Raw genomic sequence first — 12,714 nt, forward strand, 5'->3', positions numbered from 1 at the left:
TTTGAAAGAGAAAAAGAAAGAAGTGCCTATATAGTGACGTCATGACCGGTCAAATAGTGTTTCAGATTCAAAGACCGGCTTCGGTCAAATAGCCACTGCCAAAAAAAATTCTCTTTACTCTAATATATTTAAACAATATCAAGGTTTTGTTTTCATGATTGTGAAAATCTTTATCTTCGAAGGGCAACACTAAAAGACGGAAATGCGGAAACGCAGAAATAAGCCGAGCGTGAAATGGCGTATTGTCTGCAGAAGTAGCGATTTAATGCTGATCTAGAAAACACGGAAATAGGATCTTGGCGTCCATATTGTTTAACATAGCGATAACTCAATGATATTTCAACATAAGAAATGTTCGGTATTGAGTTGTGGCTAAAAATCGCATTTCCGCCTTTTTCCTATATTTCAATAAATTCCATTTATTTCGAAATTTACTCCAATAACTGTGGAATTAAAACAGTCAAAGTATTTAATGACCTCACAATTGCTTCTAAACAATATCTTTCAATGATATTTCAACATGAGAAAATATTCGGTATTGAGTTGTTGTTAAAAATCGCATTTCCGCCTTTTTCCTGTTTAGGAATCCAAGATCGTATTTCCGCGTTTTCTACATTGGTGTTAAAGCGCTACTTCTGCGGACAATACACCATTTCATGCCTGGGTTATTTTTGCATTTCCGCCTTTTAGTGTTGCCCATCTTCGAACCAAGAAAACCTCTTTGAAGCTTAATCTAGCAGTTTCTCTTAGGCTACTTACAAAGCTTTTGAACCCTATTGCATTACACAAGCACTGAGATTGACAGAGTGGTATGGCACATAACAGTTCATGGCATATCTCATTATTCTTATGTTTGTGTTTTATGACAAATAAACTGATTCTGGGTGCAGTTTTCATTTGTTAAAGTTTTGTTGTCTGAGTTATTCCATATAATAAGTGCACACCTTGTCCAATAGCCAATCCAATGGTGCTTGGTATTGTCGTTACTGTATTCGTAACTAGTCAAGAGTTTAATCTTAAAGTGAACCACTGGGGCAAACATGATGATAGGTGGACTATCAAAATGAGAGGCTGATGTTAAAAAGATTAGCTGAAGTGTAACGCAAAAATGAATTAAATTTTTCATTTGCTAGGGTTAGCTTGCATAATACATCACAGTACACTAATAATTAAGAATAGAAAAAGAAGAGCTGAGAATTGAAAAATGACTGATTTTCAAGATGTTTCATACAATGTGCCAGTTGAGGGAAACATTGATGACAATATAACTCCAGCAGAAGAAACTAGCGATGACGAATTATCAACGCTTGATGAGCCTGTCAAGGATACTATTGTATGTATTGTACGATATAAGTAATGTTCACAATATAAACTAATTGTTACCATATCTTTTACATTTACTTTTAGTTAGCCTGTTTTATAAGTTTGCTTTCTTTTCCCATTTCCATGAGTGTTTTAAAGATATTTTTCTTATGTCGATTTGCTATGGCAAGGCATATCTGCTAATACTTTTGGCAAGACCACTAAAAAAGCTTTAAAATCTTGCAATTGAAATCTTTTTTGTATGTTACTTGAGCATGAAGTTTGTACTGAATACTCAATTGAGCCCTGGTTTTGCAGTTGGCAATGTTAAGAATACCATTGATTAATTGAAACTAAACATTGAAGTGTCAAATTTGTATTGTCTTGTAAGTCTCTTACTTGTCATGGTTACTTGCAGCTTCGTGACTTGAAAGCAGTGGGAAAAAAGTTTGGCCACATTGTTTTTCCTCGAAAAAGTAAAGTGCTTCTGTGTGACTGTGAGTTATAACTATTGTATATTATGTACATACGGTACAGTAAAACTCGGTTAATCCGGATCTTCACCTTATCCGGATGAAACTGGAAGTACAAATGAGTTAGGCTTGATAGAACCGTCATCGGTTAATCCGGATGGAATCGCCGGTCAAATCGAATCCGGATTATTTAATGTTGTATTTGGAATGATTCTTTAAAGTGAAATGACAGAATTGTCTGTTTCTATTATTAACGTTTAAGCAATTCCACACAGGGTAATTTCTGATTATTTTATACAACTCGAAGGCTTAAATGAGTGTGTTTAAGTGTGAAGTTTCATTCAATCTGTGTCTATGTGACCAAGCAAACTGTGATGACAAGATTTTAGCCACCATCACTTTCTGTTACAGGGGATTTATGGGGTCCACTGATCTTGTGTGTCATTATGGCATTTCTGTTGCAAGGTAAGAGGAAATTTCAACTACCGTAATCTAAAATTGTATTGTATTGGTGTCTTTAAAAGTGAGTTACATTTTGACATGTAATGCCTCCTCAGAAGGCTCAGATCGAATAACAGTTTGCTCAGTAGGCTATATGTTTCAGGTATTATTAAAAGTGTGCATAATATTTAACTGATTGGTTTGCAGCAAGTGACCAATGTTTAAGTCAAAACTCATGTCAAAAATACAATGCTGGAGCTCTGTAAATTCTGTCTGACCAGGTTTGTAGCATTTGCAAAATGAGCTGCTTCAAGGTCATAATATTTGGTTGACATAGCATAACGGTTGAATGTTTAAATATTGTGTTAAATCAATTTTAGCCCAGCTTTAGCTTGAAAGGTGACAGCAGCTTACCAACTACAAGCATATTGTCTAATAAAAATGAGAGATTTATCATCGAAAACTAGTTTTGAATAGGTAGAATAGAAGAAGCAATTTTTGAGGAACAAAATTTTCTTAAATTGTGACTTGTGTATTCTCGAATATATGTACTACATTAACAGCTGTGTATGAATTTGATACTGTAGATGGAGATCCAAATTAGAAACATGTTATAGAGGAAATTGCATTTTGGTTTGAGTAACTAACTCGGTTCCAACAGGTAAATCCAGGGGTCCAAAAATGTATCAGAAATTGCAAGTCAACAATTCCTTTGTGTAATGCGTTTTCCATTTTATGCGCAGAGCACTTCTTTTAGGTTGCTTGAATATAAACACAATCACCTAGAGCGTCACTAGAAGATTATGACGTCCTTCACGTCTTGTTAGTGGGCTACCAACTAACTTGATGGCGTTTGTTGCTTACATTGTATTTTTTGATAAGCTCTTTTGAATTCGATATCATTTTTTGTCGCATCTAAACTTACACCTGGTGGTAAAAATATGGAGTAAGTGGCTGGGAAGGCAAAAAGCCAATCTTTGCATCCGCCTTCAGGCATGCTTTTAAGTGTCCTGCCAAAGACACTGTAGCATGCTCGTGAGCGGTGTCGAACCGGCGCCCTTTCGATTTCTGTACTTTGGCTCTCACCACTTGACTATGCAGCTGACATCACGAAGTTAGAGAAGATTTAGTCAATTTGACTTTTTTTTTTATAGCAACGGTATTTCTATTATTTCGTAACAAATGTATGTTTATGGATGAATGTCATGAATAACACACAGGATATTTGGCTGCAGTCCAAACAAATATACATAAAGTATATCGAAGATTAATAAAAAAAACATCGAATTGACATTATCAAAAACAACATTTATACCAAGACTTAGTGAAATAGCATGAAACTAAACATGGCAATTAGGTTGGTCGTGTAGTAGGAATGACGGCAACAGGTAAGATAAAATAACTCCCAAGTGGACTCAACGAGATTCGAAGAGAACTGGAGGAAGACAAAAGAGAAAACGGTGGGATGATGAATGATGATGTTGCAGAAAAGATTTGTATCATTTGGGTGAGAATATCATCAAGTTGGAGCACTCCAACATTATCTTCGAAGTGGGACCAAAACTTTGTGTTGACATTATATTGGGAAAAGACTTCATAAACGAACATGAAGAAGTCGAACTGAACTAACGTTTTGTGGTGTTTTCCGGCATTGTACCTCGAACCTCGATGAACTATGGGAGCTTCTGGTTTATATCAAAGTTTCAAGCTAATCGCTGAACCAGAAACTGGAATCTAACCTAAGTTGAATTGCACTTTGCAGAACTTTTAGCTTATCGCTGCAAAGTCTCATCGTTTCAACCAAGAAGATTGTCAATCCAATCATCGATGTCATGCGTCATTTTATTGTCTTCAATAGAATTGGATTTTATCTCTTGCATTTAAGTAGTTTCTTTTTCTAATATTCAAGATTTTTTTTAGTTTCAGCGAATGCCAATGTGGAATCGGGAGCAGGTGGTCCGAAGTTTGCACAAGTGTTCATCGTCGTGTGGGTTGGAGCTGCAATCGTTTCCTTGAATTCACAGCTGCTTGGAGGCCACATGTATGTTGCTTGTCTAAAACATTTGATTGGTTACCGCTTCACACTTCACAGCTTGGTGAGAGTGGTGTGCCAACGTCCAACAACCACTCGGTTGGAACATTGGTTATATAATGTAAACAATAAATGCTATTAATATTACAAAAAGTGCTCAATGTCCTGCAAAATAAAGATTCGATTTGAATAAGGACCTTCTGATGGGTCGGTACACGACAACTGGGCGAGACAAAGTGGGCGATACCCACTTGGGCGAGACCAGGTGGGCGACGAGACAAGTGGGCGACGGACCAAGTGGGCGACGAGTCAAGTGGGCGACGAGTCAAGTGGGCGACGAGCCAAGTGGGCGACGGACCAAGTGGGCGACGAGCCAAGTGGGCGACGGCCAAAGTGGGCGACGGAAGCGAGAGTTTAGCCGTTCGGAAAAAAAATATGACTTTTAATTTTTACTTTAAAATACAATGATTGATTTGTGAAAGGGAGGCAATGAGAGTTCTCACGCTGAGTTTCACGAAGCATTGGAAGCAACATTTTCATTATTTTTTGTAGTCTAGTAATAGCGCTTGCTGTTTGATGTTAATTTGCATTGTGACATCATCTTGACACATTATTTTGCAATTTGCGGCGTCAGGGTTTGTCGTGAAGCTTAAGAGAAACCTCTCAGAAAAGAGACAAACGAATGGCCAAAGAGTGGTTTAAGTCAGTTATGAACGCTCCCTAACCGTTATCAAAGCTTGTCAGTATAAAATATTACTTTTAATTTTTACTTTAAAATACAATGGTTGATTTGTGGAAGGGAGGCAATGAGAGTTTTCACGCTGAGTTTCACGAAGCATTGGAAGCAACATTTTCATTATTTTTTGTAGTCTAGTAATAGCGCTTGCTATTTGATGTTTATTTGCATTGTGACATCATCTTGACACATTATTTTGCAATTTGCGGCGTCAGGGTTTATCGTGAAGCTTAAGACTCTTAAGAGAAACCTCTCAGAAAAGAGACAAACGAATGGCCAAAGAGTGGTTTAAGTCAGTTATACTGAACGTTCCCTAACCGTTATCAAAGCTTGTCAGTATAAAATATGACTTTTAATTTTTACTTTAAAATACATTGGTTGATTTATATATTTTTTGGACATTTTGACCGAATTGACTATATTTGTTTCGGAAAAGAAAAACAGCGCACAATTAGTGTTCTTGACGCTATAAATAGTATGTGCGCGGAAAATCCAATGTCTCATAGAGACTTGATATTAACTTACATTTACAATGTTGTATGTGAAAGTACCTATAAAACTTTAATGGACAGGATCCACCACAGACTATGTGGGACTTCTCAAGAGGCATAAGTCATAATTTTAACTTGGGCACTTAAAAGTCAACTGATATTTTTAATCCGAATGCTCTAGTCTAGACGCTGCGTAGCCGCATCAGCAGTTTACAGAACACATTGTGACTGACGGTCATTACTAGGGCCATTTTGTTTATGACCTAAAAATTGAAAAATATGACTTTATTTTTAGAGCATCAAAGTTATGCTAATCTCCGTAGTTAATGATTCGTATGTAAGTTTTTACATGTATTTTAAACAATAACACACTCGAACAACTAACAAAAACTTCTGTTTCGCTTGAAAATCACTACAAACATTCCAATGTCTAATGCATGTACCATTGTACCTGCCAAACCAGCTACTTAGTAGTTAAGATCTCAGCACTGGCTGACCTAGTGACCTACCGCAAATGTTTATAATATTCAGAGACTGGATTGTGTGTTGCAAAATAATGTGTCAAGATGATGTCACAATGCAAATTAACATCAAACAGCAAGCGCTATTACTAGACTACAAAAAATAATGAAAATGTTGCTTCCAATGCTTCGTGAAACTCAGCGTGAGAACTCTCATTGCCTCCCTTCCACAAATCAACCATTGTATTTTAAAGTAAAAATTAAAAGTCATATTTCATACTGACAAGCTTCGATAACGGTTAGGGAGCGTTCATAACTGACTTAAACCACTCTATGACCATTCGTTTGTCTCTTTTCTGAGAGGTTTCTCTTAAGCTTCACGATAAACCCTGACCCCACAAATTGCAAAATAATGTGTCAAGATGATGTCACAATGCAAATTAACATCAAACAGCAAGCGCTATTACTACACTACAAAAAATAATGAAAATATTGCTTCCAGTGCTTCGTGAATGCCTCCCTTCCACAAACCAACCATTGTATTTTAAAGTAAAAATTAAAAGTAATATTTTATACTGACAAGCTTTGATAACGGTTAGGGAGCGTTCATAACTGACTTCAACTACTCTTTGGCCATTTGTTTGTCTCTTTTCTGAGAGGTTTCTCTTAAGAGTCTTAAGCTTCACGATAAACCCTGACGCCGCAAATTGCAAAATAATGTGTCAAGATGATGTCACAATGCAAATTAACATCAAACAGCAAGCGCTATTACTAGACTACAAAAAATAATGAAAATGTTGCTTCCAATGCTTCGTGAAACTCAGCGTGAGAACTCTCATTGCCTCCCTTCCACAAATCAATCATTGTATTTTAAAGTAAAAATTAAAAGTCATATTTTTTTTCCGAACGGCTAAACTTTCGCTTCCGTCGCCCACTTTGGCCGTCGCCCACTTGGCTCGTCGCCCACTTGGTCCGTCGCCCACTTGGCTCGTCGCCCACTTGACTCGTCGCCCACTTGACTCGTCGCCCACTTGGTCCGTTGCCCACTTGTCTCGTCGCCCACCTGGTCTCGCCCAAGTGGGTATCGCCCACTTTGTCTCGCCCAGTTGTCGTGTACCGCTGATGGGTGAAACAGGCTGTAGAAATGATAGAGAGTAATAACTATATTTGATTATATAATGTAAATATGACCAAGGACGGAATCTCCGGCCAGAGTTGCAATTCTCCAGCCCAGAGATTCTTAAACTTTTGGTCTGCACTCCCCTTGACGTCACTTGTGAAACTTTGTGCCCCCTTTTTTCGTTCAAGTTATAAAACTGAAAGTACATAAATTGTAGCCTGCATCGAATGCAGTTACTAGTCTCCAAAACCCTTCACAGCTTGTTCACCCTTGTTATGGATCATCAGTACTTAGGTTCTTATTCAAATAGATTCTAAGTACATACATCGTCTGTCAGGTTCACAGTTACGTTTGTTCCGAGCTTGTGTCTTCATTCACACTTGTAAGTGCAGAAAAGTCACTTTAACGCAAAAGAACGTCGCAAACAGCGATTGTTAGGTCAAATCACCTGTTAGGTCAAATCAATTGTTAGGTCAGCGAAAACTAGGTCAAATCACCTGTCAATAATCGTGACACAAGGTAAAAGGTGTTACCAACATTTTTGTTCACGACTTGTACAATATAGTAGAATGCTAGAGCAACAGCCGACCACCTCCGCACCCCTCTTGGAGAATCGCTACGCCTCCAGGTTCAAGAACCACTGCTCTAGCCGGAACAAGGGAACATTCAGTTTCCGGCCAAGATGTTGCTTTCGGTGCATCACCATCGATTGCAAGTGTGAAGTTAGACTAGTTTTTGATTCTAACCGTGTTGGTTTATTGCGCAGTTTAATTAACACAACTCTGTATTTCGAAACTTCAGATCTTTCTTTCAAAGTGTGTGCGTCCTTGGTTACTGCATGTTTCCGCTGGTAGCTGCTATGGTGCTGTCTTGGGTGATCGTTCATGTGGCGAAGCTGTCAGTTATTACCGTCGTCATTCGACTACTGATAACTCTTGCAGCTTACGGCTGGTCAATATACGGTAAGTGCAAGTTTAAGAAATCATTCTTTATTCTATCGCGGGCAATTGTTTTGTTACACAAGATTTACATTTGCAAGTTTTTTTTTCGAATTTTATTAATAGTCAAGCGATTTAAATGAAACCTTCATTATGTGTAGACCCACCAAGTAATATCTTTCCTTTGTGGAGAAGGTTTATCTCTGTATTTAACATAGAAGTTTATAGTTATCACAAGAAGACGATCATCTGTTGGCCGTACTGGAGGGGACACAAGAAATCGACTGACTGCTCATTGTGGCACGCAAAATTGTTTTCATATTTTTATTGTGTTTGGCTTGCCGGTTGTTGCTATTACACTATTGCGCCTCACAGTGCAACTAACGTGCCAAGGTTTGCTACATTTGGCTAAGCGTCATACGCAAGTTCATCGTGCTATTTAACCATGCACTAAGTCTCGTGGGTATGTTAAGTGCCACCCAGTAGTTTTCATAATTTTGTTTCATATTTTCAGCACTAGAATGGCACAGAACACACGAAGCTCCAATGCTACAAACGTTCTCAACTTTCGATTACCTCTAATTTTGTGTTTAAAGTTTCAAAGTTAAAAAAATAGCAAGCCCCACACTACATTGATAAATTCAGATTTGTTTCTCGGCAGTCGAGTGTAGCAAGAATTGACAGTGATAGACACGTGTTTCGCCCATGAGGCTGGGCTCGTCAATGCCGCACCACTAATTCATGCCACATAGTTCTCAACCGCTGCTTTTGTCAGTCAATTGAATTCTTATCTTTGTGGAAAGAAAACTAAACTAACTATCGCCTAGAATATGCATAGTTGAGAAGGAGCGATCTTCCTGGCGTCAGCACTAATCACTACTCATTATAGAACAGCGAGCATTGTGTTTGGCTAATCATGCTGGTGTAGCCTCCACACTAGCCATCAACACTTCCAAAAACATGCGCATATTTGAACTAAATCCAGTATTTACAAAAAGTTAGTAGGCTACCAAACAATTTTTTTGTTTGGTGTTTAAGTTATAGCGATTTTACTAAACCACATTTAAGGGGGTGAGGAGGTGATGGTTGGTGGGATCCGGTGACTCCCATATTTTTTTTAGTTAAATCTGACCTGGAATGGTCATCATTTTTCAATGGCACAAGTTGAATTTCTAAAATGAGGAGGAAATGATGCTTCCTACTGTACATTCATTTAGATCATTAATGTTGAAAGGAAGATATTTCATAAAACATTTTGTGACAAAGTTTTGTCTTTGAATTTTAGTAAAATTTAATTGGTAATTCGATGTAAACAATCTGCAATCTGATGTTAAAAAACGTTTTTGTAGGTCTCGTTGTAGCAGCTCTGTTTCATATCTTGTAGAAGCAACCACATAGCAGGACTTGTTTTAGTTCTACAACAGTTTCTTGTATTGTGCTGAACCTGCACGTTTTGTTGTTGTTTCTTTTTCTGCTCACCCTGTTTTTTCTTTTCAGCTTCCATTGCATTTCTCGGCGAAAGTCAACCTAAAGGAAGGAAAGCTCTGGCAGTGTTTCCAATATGTCTTTTTTACTTCATTCTTGGTTGGATGGTTGTTACGTACACCTGAAGTCAAATTCCAACTCGTGGCGACTGTTTCAAAATTTGTGCGACTTACAAATATATTTATGAGAATGTTTGAATTTGGAACTTAATTCATTTCATAAACCAGTTTATGGGTGTTCTTGCGATTGTGAGAAGTACATCACGGAGATGGCAGATGTATATTCTTCGCTACCCATACGATGCTTTCGACGGTTTTACGATTCTGGCTTGGAGTTTCTTTGCCGTTAACGACTGTTGTGTATTGTATGTTTTAAAGCATCAAAGGAATGATGATCATAGTTTATTTTATTGAATACGTGCTTATGATAGTTGTGTTACTGTATCGCTTGACCCTGTTGTATCCTTCCTCATATTCTTTGCTGCTCAGGGAAGGTCTATATTACAATGAATATATCAGGTCTGTACATTAGGGTTGTTCAAAAAAACATTTTTTTGTCGAATTTCAGTGGGGACCCCCTGGAATTGTTAGATTGCATCTAAAAGACCCACAAACCAAATCTGAGCACGTTTGGTTCAGTATTAACCATGCAACGTCAATTTGAAAATTTAGATTTTGATTAAAATTTTCGAAATTTTTTTTACCCACCCCCCTGAAAAAAAATTTTTTTTCAACTTTTTTTGCATTGCCTGCAATGGAGTAGTTGTAAATAAACCTGTTCACAGTTTAAAAGCGAGTAGTCATGGTATAAATGTCACATTTTAACAATAGTTGTGAGGTTGTTTTATGCGAAAAATGGCTTTTTTGCATGTTTTCATGAACTTCGGATAAGTTCTGAATGTTGATACAATTGTGTGAATATTAACTGCACTATTTTTTGATCTTTGACATCACAGATCATTGTGAGTTGTCTCTTTCTTGTATTACATTATGTCGAACTTCAAGTCTTGTATGTAACTGATAAGCTGTAGTCAACTAATCTTTTTGATTTTCTCATTTAGAGATTATTCTAGAACAAAAATTTGTGAAAAGTGATAGTTAGAGTTTGTTCCTGATTGCATAATTAGCCTACTGTACAAGTGTACATTGCTGTAATTCTGCAAATTTGTTTACCTGCTGCCATGCATTCCACACGTTCAAAAGATGTGGAAGTATTTTTAATCGGAAAGCCCAAAGATCAACCATTCTCTCAGTTACAATTGCCAACAAAAAGAGCTGTTTTACAAAGGTTTCTTTTCTATTTGAAAATTCAGATAAAGCCAAGACAGGATGCTGTGGCCACTACATGCAGTGAGATGGAATTCCTGTGGAAAAAGATCTCTGGAGGATCCACACCTGAATATTCCTATTTTCAGACCAAGAAAACAATCAAACTGTGGAACGAGCACAGGCTCGTAAACATCCCAAACAAGGTAATACGAGAAAAGAACAGTTTGACGCTGATTTGGATACCCTTTTTGATATAGCAAAAGCAAATATTAAAGAAAAACTTAATGAAGAAGACTATGCTTTCGTGAAAGATCAACAAGGCCAGCGAAAGTCTACATTTGGATGCAAAGCTAACGCATTGGAACAACGCCTTCTACGGAAAAGAAGAGCAGAAGAAGTTGAACTGGGAATGAAAAACAAATCGGTGAAGGAGATGGAAGTGTTAAATTCTGTGGAGACTGACCTTGATTTCCTAAGCAACAGTGATACTGATGCCAGTTCAAGCTGTGTGAGCAGAGAAGATTGGGAAGGTACACCCAACATCCCGGCGAAACCACAATCTGTTTCCTTAGAAGTGCCAAGACAGATAACTAAACTGCCACAAGTCATAGCAGCTGCTGATTGCCATAAGATCTCAAGTAATGCATTAAATGATGTTTTGGCTGCATTAATTTTCACAAATTTTTGTTCTAGAATAATCTCTAAATGAGAAAATCAAAAAGATTAGTTGACTACAGCTTATCAGTTACATACAAGACTTGAAGTTCGACATAATGTAATACAAGAAAGAGACAACTCACAATGATCTGTGATGTCAAAGATCAAAAAATAGTGCAGTTAATATTCACACAATTGTATCAACATTCAGAACCTATCCGAAGTTCATGAAAACATGCAAAAAAGCCATTTTCGCATAAAACAACCTCACAACTATTGTTAAAATGTGACATTTATACCATGACTACTCGCTTTTAAACAGTGAACAGGTTTATTTACAGCTATTTCATTGCAGGCAATGCAAAAAAAGTTGAAAAAAAATTTTTTTTTCAGGGGGGGGGGGTAAAAAAATTTCGAAAATTTTAATCAAAATCTAAATTTTCAAATTGACGTTGCACGGTTAATACTGAACCAAACGTGCTCAGATTTGGTTTGTGGGTTTTTAGATGCAACCTAACAATTCCAGGGGGTCCCCACTGAAATTCGACAAAAAAATGTTTTTTTAAACAACCCTACTGTACATTGTAGGCCACATCTTGAAGAATGCAAACCGTTTTGTTCATTTTACGTCGTATTTGAAGCGCCCAAGTCAGATCAGGATTAAGAACTCGCCAGCTTCCCGCTTCCCGTTCCTTGATTTCATCTTCTTAAAGGTAGTCAAGAGTTTCAAACTTCAGCAGCGCTTGTTCCTTACTGTCCTTATACTGAGGCTCAATATCCAGAGACACATTCACAGATTTAAACTTCAATAGGCCTACAGAACAGTTTTGTTCTTGAAATTACAGATTAAATTGCTGGCATCGATGTGTCACAAATAGATAATTGCACTAGCAGAGCAGTACCTAACGGCAAGGATACTTGCGGGTTGGAAACTTCTCGACAAAATTAACAATAATGAGAGTGGACTGATGTTTACAATATTGAAGAGTAGCCTACTTGTGTGGTCTGAGATGGGTTGGACATCTTGAACAAATGGATAAGAACAATTTGACAAAGCGAGTCTGGGATAATAAAGTAGTGGCAGGAAAAATGAGAAAAGGAAAGCCAAAAAATACTTGGGATGACACCGTGAAAAGATGACATGAACAAAAGAAACCTGAAAATTGAAGATGCCAACAGAGGGAGATAAATGAGTCGCTGTAGACAACTGGTCGACCCTGATGTTTCGGGAGAAACACCAAGCTTGATGAAGTGGTTGGCAACAACAATGTCAGGCTGAAAAGTCAATCTGGCAACAAAAGGCTAATGTC

The 12,714-nt window shown here is 37.6% G+C and overlaps 1 protein-coding gene across 1 annotated transcript; it reads left to right on the plus strand.

Moving 5' to 3' along the window:
- The first annotated feature begins 1,138 nt into the window (after window positions 1–1,138).
- On the plus strand, window positions 1,139–9,922 carry LOC145779418 (protein YIPF6-like). The gene is made up of 6 exons (XM_082591004.1): window positions 1,139–1,333; window positions 1,721–1,799; window positions 2,187–2,240; window positions 4,137–4,257; window positions 7,858–8,018; window positions 9,492–9,922. Exons 1-6 carry the CDS (start codon window positions 1,205–1,207, stop codon window positions 9,602–9,604), a joined length of 657 nt encoding a protein of 218 aa, XP_082447130.1. The 5' UTR covers window positions 1,139–1,204; the 3' UTR covers window positions 9,605–9,922.
- Window positions 9,923–12,714: the final 2,792 nt, after the last annotated feature.

Source organism: Aplidium turbinatum, chromosome 11 (genome assembly GCF_918807975.1).
Source record: "Aplidium turbinatum chromosome 11, kaAplTurb1.1, whole genome shotgun sequence".
NCBI lineage: Eukaryota > Metazoa > Chordata > Ascidiacea > Aplousobranchia > Polyclinidae > Aplidium > Aplidium turbinatum.